Raw genomic sequence first — 19,015 nt, 5'->3', positions numbered from 1 at the left:
GAAGCCGTTTCCGATAGCATGCGTCGCTTGTCCACTCTGATTATTGAGAACAGCAGCCTCATTTGCATACAGGCTTTCAGATCCAGTCCAGCACCATTTTGCATCTCATCAGTCTGTTTTGTCTTCTGTATTCTATTTTGACCTTGTATCGCTCAAGACCTGTGCTCTTTTTTTTTTTTTTTTTTCGTCTCTATTCATGAAACAAATAAAAAGTATTTTATCGTAATTCTATTGACAATTTAGCTTTTCTTGGTTGCCTTTCTCTAAGCTTCCGACATCTTCCTCCTTGCAGAACGGCGCACAACATTTTCCTATTTGCACAGCAACATCATTGTGGTGGGCTTTCTTGGTTGATTTTGTTCTCGCTGACATTCCTAGATGGAGATAATTGTCTCCATTGCAAGCGGTTACATCAACTCTGTGTGTGTGTGTGTGTGTGTGTGTGTGTGTGTGTGTGTGTGTGTGTGTGTGTGTGTGTGTGTGTGTGTGTGTGTGTGTGTGTGTGTGTGTGTGTGTGTGTGTGTGTGTGTGTGTGTGTGTGTGTGTGTGTGTGTGTTCCTCTTATGTTGGTGCATGCACGCATAGGCAATCTTAAGCCTCAGCAACATTTTGTTTGAGCATAATGTCCAGTCAGAAAGCTTGCTATTTGGAGGGAAATTGGGTGATGGTGTGGTTAGCAGGTGAGTTATTTAATTCATTACATTACGTCATTTATCAGATGCTTTTGTCCAAAGCGACTCGTAATATACCTTTGTCCTTAGTCAAACCCACTGAGCATCACAGTCCAAGTAACATTGGTTAGATCAACACGTTTTTTGTGTAATGTTAAAAATGACCTATTATGCTCCTTTTTCCAAATGTTACTATAGGTCTCTGAGGTCCCGAAAACATGTCTTTGAATTCTTTTGCGGAAAATGTCAGTCAGTTTATGCATTCTAGTCATCGTTACATGCCTCTATAACCCTTGTATTCGTATACGGGCTGTTTTTGTGGGAGGAGCCACCCTCCCGAGGCCCCGAGTTCAATGAGCCAATGACTTTTTAGCATGGATTCCGAGTTTCTTCATACTTACTCGCTAACATTCACTAATTTCACGTTATCAGTCCACCAAAATCTGTTTCTGAGGCAGGAAATAAGCAATCCAGTTGCTGAATCTTCACCCATATGAGATCTACAAGGCCTCATTTGAAAGTTAGTTCAGACTTTCATTGCAGTGCTCCAAGCTTGCGAGACACGGGCACCACACCGCAACGCAGCGGGACTCTCGGACGCGGGAATTTTTGGTTTCAACGTTTTTTGTCAGAAAATAAAATAAATAAATACATCTATAACAAAAACATGATTTTTACTGGTTTTGTTTAGAGAAATGCCCAGCGGATAGGATGGCGTGGATGACCATAAAGTATAAAGAAATCTGTGATGATGACATCACAGCTTGTGCAGAATAGTAGAATAAAACGGAAACGGAGCGTTCAGAGCAGTCGGAGGCCTCAGTGTTTTGCTCACAGCTAATACTTAACCATTAGTTTACCTCATTATTTGACACTTTGGCCACATCTAATATGAACATCCCACATTGTAACATTATATATATATATAGTGTGTGTGTGTGTGTGTGTGTGTGTGTGTGTGTGTGTGTGTGTGTGTGTGTGTGTGTGTGTGTGTGTGTGTACACACACTACTCACAAAAAGTTAGGGATATTTGGCTTTAGGGTGAAATTTATGGAAAATGTAATGTCTCAATAACTTGTCATGTGCCCTTGAGCATCAGTTACAGCTTGACAATGACGTCTCATGCTGTTCACAAGTCGACTTATTGTCTGCTGAGGCGTGGCCCCCCACTCTTCTTGAAGGGCGGCCCTCAGGTCATTGAGGTTCTTGGGTACAGAGTTACGGGCCTCTACACGACGACTCAGCTGATCCCATAGGTTCTCTATGGGATTCAGGTCTGGAGAAAGCGCAGGCCACTCCATTTGAGGTACCCCAGTCTCCAGCAGCCGTTCACTAATGATGCCACCTCGATGAGCCGGAGCATTGTTGTCCGTGAAGATGACATTAGGCCTGTGTTGTTCATGCAGGGGCACAATGACTGGATTAATGATGTTATTCAGTAGTATTTGCTTGTCACTGTACCATTCACAAAGTGTAGGGCAGTTCTGTATTGACTAGACACACCTGCCCACACTGTAACACCACCACCACCAAAGGCTCGTCTGGTGACAACAGTGGCTGATGCATAGCGTCTTCCTTGACGTCTCCAACATCGTTGGCGGCCATCATTTCTGCTCAACGTGAATCGACTTTCATCAGAGAACAGCACTGAGGCCACTGGCCCCTCGTCCAGCGTAAATGCTCCCTGGCCCGTGCAAGACGATGATGCCTGTGCCTGGTGGTGTGGTCAGGTACCCTTGCAGGTCGTCTAGCACGCAGACCACGCTGATGTAAACGGTTTCGAATGGTCTGACGTGACACTTGGGTGCATCTCACCTCCCTTAAATGTGACTGGAGTTGAGTGGCATTCATCATCCGGTTCTGCAGGGCACTGTTCACAATGAAGCGCTCATCAGTGTGGGATGTGGCCAAAGGACGTCCACTTCTATGCCTTTCTGTGACTCTTCCAGTCTCTCTGTATCTCTGTTGCAACCTGCTGATGACACTCTGTGACACTCTAAGCTCAGTGGCCACTTCCCTCTGAGAACATCCTGTTTGAAGCCTCGCTATGGCGAGGTACTGTTGATCAGTTGTTAGGTGTCGTCTTGGTTTCATGATGTCAAAATGTGAACAGCATGATGAAGAGGACTGTTTAAATACCAATTCTAATTGAACCAGGAAATGTATTGGTCGATTCATGGATCAAACACCTGTTGGGAATTTTGCTGTTCAGCTCCTTGTTAGAGAGCAGCAAGTTGTGCAAAAAGTACTGAACCATTGAACAGTTGGACATGTGCATTCAAAAGTTTAGAGAAATTTCACCCGAAAGAATATCCCTCACTTTTTGTGAGGTGTGTGTGTGTGTGTGTGTGTGTGTGTGTGTGTGTGTGTGTGTGTGTGTGTGTGTGTGTGTGTGTGTGTGTGTGTGTGTGTGTGTGTGTGTGTGTGTGTGTGTGTGTGTGTATATATATATGTGACAGAAAATAAGGAAAGCATAAAAGTTTCCCTTTCGGGTTGAAAACGTGAGGAGGTGGAGAGGTAGTACAATGCTCAAAAATGGATATTAATTCAGCCATTCTGACACTAGGTGGAAGCTTGTTCCACCATTGCTGAGCCAGGGATGAGAAGAGTCGTGAAGGTTCGTGATTGCGATGAGCGACCCCGTATCGATGTTCGCGCTAGATGACCAGCAATGCTACAAGAAGGCACGTTAGGGCATTTCAAAACCTTGGTTGGGAATGAAAGTCTTGGTGGAATCTAAGACTGATTTTACACCAAATCTAGCAGGTATACACAGGGGAGCGGAGGCATTCCACGGTTCGGAGACCGGCTCGGGGCGTGCTGGAGTGGCTCGGAGCCCGGCAGGGAGTGTGGGGGTTCTCCGCTGCGGTCCCCACACTCAAAACATTTGATGGTCCCGCAAGCGGTAAAAAAACTCAATAACTTCAGGTTTTGTTTATTAATCGGATATGAAATGATCCAATGAGACACGGATATTACTACCATCTATTTACCACCGTCTATTTACACCAAGAGTTTCCATTAGAACAAATTGGCGCCTGTTCACGTGTCCTTGAAGATTTCAATGTCCCGGACGAATGGGAGAGATTCCGGTCAAATATTATCTGTGTTTATTGAGATTAAAAACAATTGATAGGCAGGCTATATAAAGAATGAAATCATGAATATTTATAATAAAATAAGTCTTCATCTTCATTCATCTACTTCACACTTGGCGAATTTGGTGCAATTTGGACACGCGACACCGGTAATATTAATAAACTTTAAATAAAAAAGTGAACAGCGAGCCACTTTGTGCAACTGGGGCACTTTGTGACATCATCCAATATCCAATTCCAAGCTGAACAATTTGTGACCTCATCATCCAATATGTGAAGTGCGAGTGCGCGACTGGAAATGCTGTGAACATTGCTAACATGAGGGCAGAGGAGGCGCTGGAGATGCGAGCTGAGCATCGGGCGCATGGCCTTAAACATCACACCCAGGCGAGAAGAATAAAATGTCTTAAGTCTTACATTTTGAACGGGCATGTACTAGTAATTAGAAAATACAAGAAAAGTTCCCCTCCGTTTTAATATCTAAAGTTGATATTACTGTAATGGTCAAGTATCAAACCATTCATTGTTCTAATCTACTATAAAAGTTCTTAAACAGATGTTTACGTCCCATGAACATGGCCATAAAGCTATACAAGCCTATGCTGGAGGCAGGATGTTGACTGTCAGGATCCAAGACCATAACCGCGCCGTGGCTACAAACTCGCTGGCTGAGTGGGTCACCTTCTCCATCAGTGACTCATGCGTCCCCTGTGTTTGCCGAGTTGAGTATGGAAGTGAATGTTTCACAGAGATTTGTTGAGCCGTGTTAAAAACAGAGCCACTTTTTGCTGGATTTAGTGCTTTCCTTTTCTTTTACTCAGTTCTCTTTCTCTCTCTCTCGCTCTCTTTATCGCTGTCTCTCTCTCACACAAGCCTTTGCTACCCCCCCTCTATATTACACTTATCAGCGTGCTCTAAAAACTGACTGCTCTCTGGTTTTAGATGTGTTGTTATTGTTGCTCCATGAATAAGAAATATGTAGCCTGTAGCACTTAAAAAGGCACTCCACCGTACTGCCCTGTAAATAGTACATGGCTGAGTGGACTGGATACACACAAAATAGGCCAGCCGGACATACTGTAATATATAGCACAGCTAGGCTAACGTCAAGTTAGTAACCTGTGTGTGCGTGTGTCACCCTCTCACAAGTGTATATACAAGAAAAACTATTCCAGTATAATTTTTTACATGAAAAACTTAATTACTTTAAATTTTATGTGAGGCTTGGGGCCATGTATTTTAACGGAGCCCTGCTTTGATTACTTTCTACGTTTGTTAAGTGCCTTTACCCAATCTGTCTTTTTGCAATTTTAAAGGTAAAGTAATGGAAGATAAACAGAATTTTCCGTATACTGTATATATTTTTTCTGTTCTATATATGATGGGTCTCACACAATATAAAAACAGAAGAAAGGTCTAAGTTTGTGTTATTCTATTCATCCCTGAGCTAGCGTTTTTTTTTTGTTTGTTTTGTTGAATTAATTAAAATTCTCCTTTGATAACAGGCAAATTCATTTTCAGTCATTTGCTCTAACTTTTGCTAATTTCCGAGTCCTAATTTACATTTGATTGTCACACTATGTGTGTCTCCCTCATTTTCTTACGCTCACACTAAAGAATACTCACACATACAGTACACACCCCGACAGCCCTTTCCATCGATACATACAAAAAGGTTTAGGGTAGCTGATCAGGGTGATTTTGACTGTGTATTTAAAAAAAAAATAAGCTGGGATATTGAATGATTATTTATTATTAACATGTAAATTCAGAATAGACAATTATTGACAATTATAGGTTCATGGCCAATTCAGAACTGGCAATGATATGACAAACGAAACACTACTAGTAGCCTAAATATGCCGTGGAATAACTAATATTAAGCAGAGAGCAACACACTTAGAGGTTGTCTGTGACACTCCATGCTGTGGAAGTGGGCAGCTACTGGTTTAAAGTTGAATTTCTTCTATGCTGCAGTGCAGCTGGAGATTCTAATCTGCTCCATTACTTTGTGCTCCTATAGGAGGTTTTCATCCGACTTTGCTGTTCGAACCCCCACTCTGCTGACACACTTGATACTAGAATGGTGCAGGCCAACTTTTCCATCTTGGCCCATGTATATCTGGATACATGTAGCGAAACTCACTAGTCAAGATTACTCAGGCAGTTTGAAACTGCAAACAGTCTATATAATTTTCATGCATTTTATCTGCCCAAATGCCGGCAATAGCGAGCTACTGCGTACCCTGGACGAAACATCAGATCTCTACAGCTTGTGTGTGTGTGTGTGTGTGTGTGTGTGTGTGTGTGTGTGTGTGTGTGTGTGTGTGTGTGTGTGTGTGTGTGTGTGTGTGTGTGTGTGTGTGTGTGTGTGTGTGTGTGTGTGTGTGTGTGTGTGTGTGTGTGTGTGTGCGCGCACAGGCTCTCTGTTCCTTAAATCACAAGCTTACTCTACATCCCTTTTGAATCTTACATCGATTTATTTGACGTTTTAGTTCCAGGCGTATGCCATATCTCCAAGTCCCTCATCTGTTATTTTTTTCTTCTCCTCTGCTCACGGCCGTAGTATGCCCTCCATTGTTTCACCTTTTTTTTTTTTCCCTTTGTCCTTCAGTGTTTCTCCTCTTCCTATCCCCCTTTCTCTTCTGCCTTTTGCCTCCCTCCATGCCTGTAGTTTATTTGGCAACCATTGCTTGGGGGCATATGGAATCTAATTTAGCCAGTAATCAAGAGCTCAGATGTGTGTGTGTGTGTGTGTGTGTGTGTGTGTGTGTGTGTGTGTGTGTGTGTGTGTGTGTGTGTGTGTGTGTGTGTGTGTGTGTGTGTGTGTGTGTGTGTGTGTGTGTGTGTGTGTGTGTGTGTGTGTGTGTCCATTTATTGACATTCAGCTAGGACGGACTCTCATTTACCCCGAAGCCAGAGTCTGAGAGAAACTGAATAAAACAAAGTACAACAAAAAAAAAAGGAAATCGGGTTAGTAGGAAATAAAATACATTTTTGTGGTGTGTGTGCTTCTTATTCTAGTATATGCTATGTATCTCCTCCCCTCTGCTGCTCTCCTATTGCTGAATTCAGCCGTTGCAGCAGCAAAAACACAGCGCAGTCAAGAAAGAGATGCAGATTAAAATAAGATCGTAATAATCCATTTCTGTACACAGTTAACTGGTGAGCTCAATATGGGCCGGTATTAGTTAGTCTATGGTCAGTACCAGTGACAGTATTACAGCATTGCTAATAAAAAGCGGCATACAGTAGTAACAGCTTTCGAGACCAGCTGTGCTTTGGCAGCAGTTCGGTGAGGTCCCTTTTCTGACTCCCCTGTGCACAAAGCAAGATTTCGGCAGAAACGTTTTGTCAGGATTGATGTGAAAGAACATGAATGGGCTGCATAGAGCCCTCGCAATAATCCCTTTGAACAGCTTAAAGAGTTGCATTGCCAACTTCAAGCAGACCTATTCGTCTAACATCCATGCCTGACTATCTATATAGTTGTGGCTTGAATGAAAGGAAATTCCTGCAGCACAGCAATTTACCAACAACTACTGGAAAGCCTTTGTAGAGCAGCGGAGGCTATTAAAGCTGCTATTAACTAAACAACTCTATTTCAATGCCTATCCTTTTGGAATGAGATGTTCAATGAGTGGTGTTCACCTCAATGTCTGTGTCTATGCCATGTAGTGCATAATGGTATCTGTAGTAATGTGCTCATATTTCCTGTCTCTGCCTTCTGAGGAATCCTAAAATCTTAAACGTGTAAATGTTATATAATATCCCTGGATTTACATTGGGGAGCTCTAAACTACATTTCTAACTTCTCTACTGCTGTCTTTTCTGAGTGATTCAGTCTCTTCGTAGAATTGGACAAGCTACTTAGTAAGAGCTTAGCCCTACTGCTGATGGGTCAGGATTTTCTCTTGGAGCAGAATTGTATTTATTCCATATTCTTATGGATCATGTTTATTTATTGGTAGTACAGTAATGGTGTTTTTGCCTGCTGAGCACCTATCGCACACCTACACACTATCTTTTTAGTCCCCCCTCAAGGTTTCGTGTGTGTGTGTGTGTGTGTGTGTGTGTGTGTGTGTGTGTGTGTGTGCGTGTGCGTGTGCGTGCGTGCGTGCGTGCGTGCGTGCGTGCGTGCGTGCGTGCGCGCGCGCGCGCGCGCGCAGGGGGGATTCTTTGCCCGTCTGAGGGCACTACACTAGATACTTCGTAAATGTGTTTTTACGATTTAAAAAATGTCACCAGTACACATTCTGATGCACACTGCACGTTATTACCCAGAAAATGAAATATCAGGAACTAATGATTTACAATACCTAATATAATAAATATTAATACCCTCTTTTTTTTATTAATTATAATGTGAAAATATACTAGAAGGTGACTGGTTAGATGTTGAAATTCACACTCAGAATGTATGAGTTTATTGTAATAAAATCCAATTATTTTTAAATGACTTTTTCCACTGTCTTCCATCTCTCTCTCTCTCTCTCTCTCTCTCTATCCCTTTCCCCCTGTCTCTCTGTTTTCTTTCGCTCTCACTTCTCTTTTTATCTTCAGGGAGACTATGATCCAGTCAAGACCCGAGTACTTCACTTCAAAATGAATCCCACCAGTGTTGCTAAGCAACAGCGCCAGCAGGAAGTCGAGGCTCTTCGGGAGGAAGTTGCACGTCTTGGGGAACACCTGCGCTCTCTGAAGGATGCGCGTCCTCTGGCACATGTCCAAGATGAAGCAAGTGTTCACACCCCCGACCTGAGCCTAAGTCTTCCCCCGTCTCAGGAGGTGCTTGGTAAGAAATACTTGAATTAAACTCCCGTATTTCCTCAAATAGTGACCGGGGCCTTTATTTACCTCAACTGCAGAGGGTGCCAGGCCTTATTGGAAGCAGGCTTGGATTAGATGAAGGCTTTTACATCTAATTCCCTCTGTTTAATAAGTATATTTGGTTATATTTTAGTATGAATTTTAAATGAAACTTCCGTCGGGGAGCCATGGCATGCAAACACATGTATGGTGAAAAGAAAGAGCGCTAGTAACTACCCTAAAAGTCGCAGAGTGCTCATATTTATATGAGGCAGGCTTTTATTTGTTTGTGTAGACCGCACCCCCAGCATTTATTAGAGGCGCGGTTTATATTTGAGGAAATACAGTTACTTAATAGCCGGCATCGGCAATTGTAGCTTCAATGTATGTATTTCATCTTCATAGCTAGGTCCTGAGTGGACGTTGGTTTCAACTCATGACAAAGTTGTACTGGCGATTCTGCTCTCTGGCATTTAGAGTATGTTAACTAAAAGTGAGTATTTTAGTTGATACCACAATCCATTTTTCAGCTCCACATTACATATGGTCAAGATTTTGTACTGCACAATTTCGCGGCACAAAATATTGTAACGCCCCTCTTTGTGACATTTTATTACAGGAAGTCTGTGCATGCATGCAGATTGCTAAATATTGTTCCAGCAGACAGTGTTGTTTTTCAACTTAACAGTGCTTCTACAAATGTGCCTCCCAGTGGTCTCCCAAATAATCCTTACAGCCCTCAAGACTAGCATGCACCAGAAATTAGGAATGGATCTTGGAAAACAGAGGTGACAATTTGCCCATTTTGCTGACGCATCTTTTTTTTTTTTTTTTTTTTTTTTTTTTTTTTTTAACCGGTGCTGTCAGCAGGCTTGGCATACAACACAGTGTATTTGTATGCCATTGCACTCAAGACAGAGTTTATCTACAAGTGGAGTTCAAATTCTCAACCTGCAATGCCACTCTTTATTAATCATCAAGACCTCTTTGCAATAACTCTGTCTTGTGGACGACCTGTGCGATGACAAAAGCACAGCTTTTATATTACACAAGACCGCCACCAATCCACCTCTTTGGGGAATGATCTCACCATGTTTTGATCTATAAACAACTAATCATCATTACTTCTGCCGTTGTGGGAATAATATGGAAATGTGAGATTACTTATACCAAAGTATCACACTGCTTCTGCCGGCTTGCCTTTTTCCAATGGTTCATCTTTGGGGCCATCTCTTCCCAAGGTCAACGACACACACGCACCCTGCCATCCATATGATGTAAACGAAAATGTGATTCATCAGACCAGGCCACCTTTTTCCATTGCTCCATGGTCCAGTTATGACACTCACATGCCCGTTGTGGGCGCTTTCAGTGGTGGGCAGGGGTCACATGGGCACCCCATCGTTTTGGAGATGCTCTCATGCTCTATCCATCACAATTTGGTCCTTGTCAAAGTCGCTCAGATCCTTACGCTTGCCCATTTTTCCTGCTTCCAACACATCAACTTCAAGAACTGACTGTTCACTTGCTGCCTCATATATCCCTTGACAGATGCCATTGGAGCAAGATGTTATCAACTTGACATGTCAGTGGGTTTAAGGTTGTGGCTGATTGGTGTAATATACTGTTGGATCTTAATATACATGATTTTACTCAGATGTTTCTCAACCACTTTTTTTTTACTTTGCATATGATGATCCAGATGATCCATATGATACCCTCCAATGACTCACTAATATCTTATGTGGCTTTGTTTGTGAGGCCAGAAGCTAGGGAATGGGTACATTTTTATATCCTCTATACACAATCAGCCAATATATTACATCAGTAATTAAAATAATTAAAAAACCAACCAAATGTCATACATTTACCTCCACCACAGTGTGGAATGTGACAAACCAACCTTTGGTCAGCATGCGCACTCTTACCAGTCTGCAGCTACACAGCCCCATACACAGCAAGCGGTGATGCACTGTGGGTTCTGGCACCTTTCTATCATAGCAGCATTAACTTTTTCACCAATTTGTGCTATAGTATTTCTTCTGTGGGATCGGCCCAGACAGACTCGCCGGACTAGCTCCCCACGTGCATCAATGAGCCATGGGCACCCATGACCCTGTTGCCGGTTCAACAGTTGTCCTTCCTTGGACCCCTTTTGGTAGGTCCTAACCACTGCATACCAGGAACACCCCACAAGACCTGCCGTTTTGGAGATGCTCTGATCCATCATCTAGCCATCACAATTTGACAAGGGCCAAATTGTGTGTGTGTGTGTGTGTGTGTGTGTGTGTGTGTGTGTGTGTGTGTGTGTGTGTGTGTGTGTGTGTGTGTGTGTGTGTGTGTGTGTGTGTGTGTGTGTGTGTGTGTGTGATTATTTATTACACTATTTTCATCCTTGATTGATTGGTTTACTCTGTGCGTTTGCCCTCAGATTATTTCTCAAACGGCAACGAGGTCACCCAGGCGGTTTATTGGTGGGACCGCATGCTAGTCCAACCTCCAGCCCTCACTCAGTCAAGGCCAAGGTTGTTCACTGTGCACAGACTTTATTACATCTACAAACACGTAATGCATGTGTGCTGTAAGTGAAGTGCTTTTAGTAAGTTTTGTGTGATCATGACCAATATAGTTCTGTTGTGTAGCTCAGTGGATTGGGTAGTCACGGGGGGGGGGGGGGTTGATTCCGGCAGGGACAATTTATACTAAAGTGTTGCACTTACGGTACTACAAAAAATGCTTTGGATGAAAGAGGCTTTGTTGTGCAAGTGATGTGAGAGAGGGAAAAAGAGGAAGAAAGTGAGAGAGACAGGGGTAGTGAGTTATTTGGGGGCAGGTAGTTATGACAGGGTTAAATATTTAATTGGAGTTGAGAGCAGTTCTGATCTGCAAGTCTGAGGGCTAATTTATCTTCTAAGAACCATGGCGTATTTCTCGCGCGCTCATATTTCTTTGCCCACACATCCTGAGCAAAATAAATATGTGACAAAATCATACGTAGCTCTTTTCTCATTAAATGACAATGGATAAACAAAAGCCGTTTCTTCCCTTGGCACAGCCACACTACTTATTTCCCTCTGCATCTTTCCATTGGCATTTTACAACCATGACTCAACTCTTATTTGTTGACCTTCCTTGATTAGATAATTAGGGTCATGCTAAAGGGACCCATTTATGGATTGGATCATTCTTGTGTCTTTTATTGTCAGAATTATTTTCAGATATGACTTAATATGGTTGGGCATTTCTTAGGAATTGGAAATGAAAAGTCATTAAGTGCAGTTCATGCAATTCAATAGTCACAGTATGAAGAAACTTCTGTCACTAGACATTTTGCAGAATCACAGTTCTAAATGGAGCTATTGAACTCCATGGAAAAGCATAGTCTTATTGCCTTGCCACCGTCATCGCACATCGTATGAAGCACCGTTGGAAATCTTCACCGCCACCTGAGCGAGGAAATTGTATGACAAGTATGACTCAAAGTATTGTATGACATGAGAGGTCGCTGGGGAAGCGGTGAAGATATATTGGTTCTATTTACCCGTCTACAACCTTTGCTTATAGATCTCTATTCAGTTCATTTTATCACAAAGAGGCATTGCCGTGTTGGTTTGAGATAATTTACACATATGGTCAATGTAGACGCATTCCTAGACGGGCGCTCGACATAAGCACTGGCCCGATGGCCTGACAGTTTATTTGCACCCTCCCTGGCCAGATATTAAAACTGTTACTGAAATGTTCTCCTTCATTCTGTGCCATAGTTTTCATGGGGGGGTGACACTGCAATTGTACAGTCTTTGTCAAGAATTAATATAATAGTGTTCCCCACTATTATATTAATTCTTGACAAAGACTGTGTCAAATAGTGATTTGAATTCCATATGATTATGGCATGCAGCAAATCAGCACCACATTTGCGACAGGGCCCTCAACCTACCCATTATGTAGTTGCTAGTGTTATAGTATTTGAGGTGAGAAAGGTACCACAGACTGCTGTTAAAATGGCCGTGGCCACATTTCTATAAGTTCTTGATTTCGAACACATCTAGGACTGTTTCAGGGCAAGCAGCACAGAAATCCTATTTATGGAACTCATGATCTTTGTCGTACTCTACTAACTGTATTGAATTACTGACATCAATAGAGATTCAGATTAGACCAATTTATTCTGTTGGCTGGGTCCTTCCTAATGAGGGATCCTGTGTCCGTGTAGCCCCAGGAAGCATCTACATAAAGCTGCAGGGCTCTAGGCTCTCCTGAGGTTGTTCTGTTGCATTACACACGGTGGTGGAGGTAAATGTGTGTAATTTTGTTGGTTTTTAATTATATTATAAAGTACTGATGAAGTATATTGGTTACTTGTGTGTAGAGGATATGCACAATTGACCCATTCCTTAGCTTCTGGCCTTTCAAACAAAGCCACAAAAATAAGATATTAGTGAGTCATTTGGGGTATGTAATCTAGTTGTATCATATGTAAAATAAAAAAAGTGGTTAGAAACAACTGAGTAAAATCATGTATATTAAGTATATCAAATGGCAAAGAAAAAGATTGAGTAATGGAAAAAAAATACACATATATAAGGACTCATGATCATCTACTTACTTGAGTACATGTAAAGTGGGTGTGTTAATGTGTGATGCTGTGAAAAGGGATTGAATAGGATGACAGAGACATTTGGATAATGACGTCGTTCTTGTCTGGTGTCGACATGAGAAGTGGTGTGTGGGGAAAAAGGTCTGAAATCACGAGAGCAACTCGGTGTCTTTTTGACATTCCAAATGTCCTTCCAAGCTTATTTCTTAATTCTTAAGCTATTTCAGCATAGGTCAGCTGACTAACAGATGGCAATTCACTTTGCTGTGGCAAAGGTTTTATCTTCGGATCGATCCAGCAAATTGAATGTACATATTGTCACATGTCACATATTTCACAAAATTTGTTATGAGTAATATTAATCTTCCCCCCCCCCCCCCCCCCCCCCCCCTAGATAATGAATTTCTTCTTAGATTTAAAAGGCAAGGATTTTTTGGTCTTGCATCAGGAACCTTTGTAGTAACAATGAAAGCTGCGGGTGTTTGGGGAGAACCGCTCTGTCAGAAAGCAACTTTCATTATTTCCCCAATCTTCACCCTCCTCGCTCCTGTCACTTGGCGTCTCTTGTCGCCCGGTGACGAGCTAAGCCTTACTTCTATGCTCCGGTGTCTTTAAAACTTAACTGCTGCTGACAGAATCAATGGGACTGTGCTCTCTGTGTTACACAGGTCAACTATTCTTAGTGGAGTACCTCACATACTGTGTCTGCAGCTTTCACGACAAAGGCACTGAATAAAGTTTAAATGATGACGGACACTACATTTACATAGGCAATGTTCCCCTTACTACTGTTCCTCTCCCTTTCTGTCTCCACTATTATAACTGATATGTATTTATTTATTTACTTCTTTATTGCTTTGTTTATTGATTTGTCTTTCAGTTTTTGAGCTCCTGCCGCTGGAATCAGTAGATACCACATGTAAAATCTCTCTCTCTCTCTCTCTCTCTCTCTCTCTCTCTCTCTCTCTCGCTGATTCAATCCCCTTATTACTTCATAAGCAATATAAATATAAATAATTCCCTCCGTAATGACTCATTTTTACTCAGACAGACTCATTTCTCGGCCCCCTCTCAAATCAAGTCTTCAAATTAAAGTAATTATTGCAAATTGATTTTCAACAAATTAAGCTCGAGCCCACTTCGTTCCTCTCCTCCATAATTCTGCACTTCCAGCTTTGAAGGAAGGGAGATGCAGCGGAGTGTTTTAGCCACCGTTCCATTTTCTGTAGTGGTCTGTGACTAGTGCTGGATGGAGACCGATTGACAGGGAGTGTTCCCAGTATGCTGAGGTGGTTCTGGTCTGGCATTACACTGGGTTCTGGGTGAACTGTTTGCAACCAGATGGCTATAAAATGAATGCATTGGGGATCCGATCCCCTAAACAACATTTGGAGCTGGTCAGCTATGACTGCAACCACGTTGTTAGTACAGTGTGCGCGCATAGGCGTTTTTTTAACCGCCTCCAGGGGCCACATTTGGGAAAACAAGCGAATGGGAAGGACAGTTCCTAAAACAATGGAGCTGGACTTGGCAACAATACCAAAAAACACACCTTAAGTCAACAGCTGATTTATTCATCCCAAAAACCTACATAGACATTGCATAAAGATTTCCCACCATTACTCCATATAATGAATCATCCAGGCGACAAAGAAATCAGACACAAACAGACGTATTTGTCAAAAGATATCCTGCTTATTCATCCTTTTTTTTTAAGCTGCTGTTTACAAAATATATGAAAGGCCGTATATCCGTGAAATCACAACTGAAGCGAATAGAATACATTACGAGGACAGCCAATCTTTGGTTGAGCAGCACAACAGAACCGTTCGACGGTGCACGTAGTATGAAAAGTCAGTGTTTACAGCTGGTGTACTTCCAAAATAAACAGCAGGGAAAAATAGCTCTTGGCTTCCCAGAGCCAAACTGGAATTAGCTCGAAGAGAATTCTGTATAACAAAGGCTCAATTGATTTAATTCATTACCATTTACATTTTTCAGGTACTTCTGCAGCAATATTCTTAATATTTTGTTCTATTCTTTATTCAAAATCTTTAATAGCCATCGTTAAAATCTTGTTCCTAGCTCAGCAGTTTAATGCTAATGCCCGGACATCTCATGAAGACATGTCGGGTGTTTTTCACATCATCATGCAGCGCTCTTTCATACAAGATGCACAGTCTAGTTGTTGGCCACTTTTTACTTTTTCTATTCATCTTGTGTTTCCAAATAGATTTGCGTAAGCAGATGGAGAGCTCAGAGCTGAGGAACCAGAGGCTGAAGGAAGTGTTTCAGAAGAAAATCCAGGAGTTTCGCACCGTGTGCTATGTCCTGACGGGTTACCAGATCGACATCACCACCGAGAACCAGTACAGGCTGACCTCTGTCTACGCAGAGCACATGGAGGACTCCCTGCTCTTCAAGAAGGTGTGTGTGTGTGTGTGTGTGTGTGTGTGTGTGTGTGTGTGTGTGTGTGTGTGTGTGTGTGTGTGTGTGTGTGTGTGTGTGTGTGTGTGTGTGTGTGTGTGTGTGTGTGTGTGTGTGTGTGTGTGTGTGTGTTATTCCACTATTTTTATCCTTGATTGTTTGGTTTGTGTGTAATTTGGTGTGTGTGTGCCATTAAGAATTAGCAAGGAAGTGAGAAAACTTTAAAACATCTTTGATTTAAAAGATTTTGCAGTGGGTTAAAGTGTCCGTCCCAATGTGAATCTGTCTTTGGGAGCTTGAATGAATGCTTCAGGATGGCAAATTATATTTATATATATGTGTGTGTGTGTGTGTTAATGTATTCGTTTATTCTTTCATTCATTCATTTATTTCCCTCCCTATTGGAATTCAACTGTAGTCCTCATTATAGTATTTTGCCAGATTCCGTCATGTAACGCAGATAATACTACTTTGGACTCCTCTGTACAGTGTACATTAGATGTTTGTGTAGTCTTGGGGGGAGGAGTGAACGTATGAGAGAGGGGGGGATTAGATGATTGTTAGTTAGAGGGCAAGGCTGCTTTAATCGATCTGCTCTCCCCATACGCTCATTGTACGAAAAAAAACCAAAAAAACCCTTTGCCTTCCTGTGTATGTGTGCATGTCACGTGTGTGTGTGTGTGTGTGTGTTCATGCTTTAGTTAAACAATTGCAATTTCTGTGAAAACATGAAGTGACTCATGCCGTCATTTTCCGCTCGGTCGGCCCTTTCATTCCCTCTTTTTTTTCCGGTCTCCCTCAGTCGTTGTTGTAATGCGATCTGCGGCAGCAGGAGTTAATCACTGCGTTGTTTTATGATATGATTGGGGCCCTCCAGCAAGGGCTGAAACAGTCGTGCAGAGTGGGACACACATGCGGAAGGTAGAGGAGAGTTTTATTACCCTGTCAGGGTAATTGCTGGGGATGCGCTGCACTGATGTTGTATTATTGCTTTTATTATTTTAACTTTTTCAGAGTTAAAAAAAAAAAAAGTATTCTTTTGACTTGGTATCGAGCACCCACTCTTTATTTTATGTCAATAGTAATTACCAAATACCGAAACTTTTATTTTTAATACAAGTGAGATCTCGGATTCTGAAGACCTCATTGGGTTATCATTTTCAGTAATTTCAAACTTTCACTGACTACCAAGGAAAAAAAAAAAAAAAAGGAAATCTGAACTCAACTATTGTATTAACCACCCCGAGCTGGTTCCTGATTCAACTTGATTTTCAGTTGTTGTTGTTGTATTTTATGTACTAAACATATGCAGAAAAATCTTTATTCTTTTAAAAATCTTTGTCGGGCAGAGTTTCTAATCGATTTCTGTAATGTCTGTGGTCTGTGGGCACAAGGACCCCCAGCTCCGGTTTTAGGCATTTTGCCACTCTGGGCAATCTATCCAGAAGGGGAGGGGAGGGGTGGGGTAAGAGAGTGAGTGACGAATTGTTCCCATTACGCACGGCATTTTGTTGTTCCATAAAGAAACTGAGCAGCACAGCAGAGCGCAGATCACGGGGCGCCCATGATGGCACGCATCAGGGTGGCACTTTTGGGAAAAGGCTGATGTTTTATGGACTTCACAAATATTTTATGTCATACATACTTGACTCTATAACAACCCACAATCATTGCACCGAGTACAAATACTGAGGTAAAGAAATGCGTTTCTCTTGCTAGTAACTGATGCATCTAGGAACATTGCAACCATATAGCGGCACACAGGGAGCAGTTAGGGGGTTAGTGTCTTGCTCAAGGACACATCAGCACGCTACCATGAGGAGCTGGGGATCGAATCGGTAATCTTCCGATTACGTGAAACCCGCTCTACTTCCTGAGCCACTGAACCCCCTTTCATAACTAGCGGCCCTAATTACACTGATCAGCTACAAGAAAGTGTACCTGCCTTGCTCAATTAATTGCAGTAGTCCGCTTCAGGTCAATTACCACTGGTCAGTCACTGCCTTGCTTAAGGCTTTAGTGCAGTTTTTGAGGAGAGCAAAATAACAGCCAAAGAGATATAAAAAAAAAAAAAAAAAAAGAAATGTGTCTTCACGGTGTGTCCCATCTGCTCCACTGAGCCCACCTGCGACCCTGCCAGAAGAGATAATTCACTGTCAATATTTATTAACCTCAGACCACATTCGCACGCCCGTACACAGGCATACACACGAGCACAATCACAATGCCTTCGCAGTTGCACTCAAATGCACACATACTCAAATCCTAACACTCCGTCACACCACACTTCACACCACCATGCCACCCTCCTCTGCTCTGTGCACAAGCACACAGACACACAAGCACATACTCACAACAGATGCTAACACCTCCAGTATTAGTATTCCAAGTGTTCTCTCCTGTCTGAGTATGTATGACACACACTCACTGGCCTAGGGGAGAGAAAGGCCTGTACTACTAATGGAATAGGACACACATGCGCACACACACCACAAAAACAACAACCTATACATCTGTTCCTTTGTTTCTTCTTTTTTTGTAAGTGTCTTTATTTTTTGTTTTTGTATTTTATTTTCTTGTCTGAGTAGAATGTGGATAAGTTGGATATTGAATTAAGTAATATGTGTGTGTGTGTGTGTGTGTGGGGGGGTGGGGGTGGGGGTGGGGGGGTGGGTGGACAGCAACTCTATAAGTCATTACAAATAGGATTCCAATGTTATTCACCTCAGCAACAGGGTTGCCAGATAATCCTGCTAATATCCCCCTCTAGCAGGAGCAACCAAATCCCTTCTTCCTCTGGTGTAAGCTGTTTAACCTGCCCCTCTCTCTGTCTCTCTTTCTCTCAATATGTTGTTATATCTGGATAAATTGCTTGGCGTAATTTTATCAAAGGAAAGTTTGCAGTCCAACTGTCGAGAAGCGTTACTAATGTTTGTCACTGTTCTGTTTCCCTCACTGGGTTATCCATGTTTCCTTACTTTGTGGGTTTCAACATGGTCGGAAGGGAGATTCAATACTCGCCATAGTTCACGCATGAAATATTGATGAGTTCCCATGAGTTTTTGTGACTCGACTCAATTACTCACTTGAGAAAGATTGAATTGAATTATTGATTGCCTGATTTAAAGCATCACTGTTTTCATTGTGTTGTTACCTAATATATTTGAGTTTTGTACAGTTAACTTAATAGTCTTGTATGTGGATGTAGGAGACAGTGTCGTGGCGCACCTGTGCTCTCTTTATTAATGTGCTGTTGCTTCAGACTCGACGTTGAAAACCCTGTAGGCTCTTGCTGAGAGACACACCTTTCACACAGTGTCAGGGGCATTCATTAGTCAGAAATGGAGCAAATCATAGGACTTGAGGAAGCACCAAACAGAAACCCGTGAGGCATTATAAAATGTCACAA

At 42.2% G+C, this 19,015-nt stretch overlaps 1 protein-coding gene across 2 annotated transcripts in view; it reads left to right on the top strand.

Moving 5' to 3' along the window:
- Positions 1 to 19,015, top strand: part of mad1l1 (mitotic arrest deficient 1 like 1) — a 63,557-nt gene that overhangs the window by 28,698 nt on the left and 15,844 nt on the right. For both annotated transcript variants that reach the window (XM_079998675.1, XM_079998676.1), the window contains exons 16-17: positions 8,334 to 8,565; positions 15,413 to 15,606. In XM_079998675.1, coding sequence (XP_079854801.1) covers positions 8,334 to 8,565; positions 15,413 to 15,606 — 426 coding nt within the window. The remainder of the gene's footprint in view (positions 1 to 8,333; positions 8,566 to 15,412; positions 15,607 to 19,015) is intronic.

Source organism: Zeus faber, assembly GCF_960531495.2.
Source record: "Zeus faber genome assembly, chromosome: 4".
Classification (NCBI taxonomy): domain Eukaryota; kingdom Metazoa; phylum Chordata; class Actinopteri; order Zeiformes; family Zeidae; genus Zeus; species Zeus faber.
Note: the sequence above shows the minus strand (reverse complement) of the source record. Positions and strands in the feature narration are given on the sequence as shown.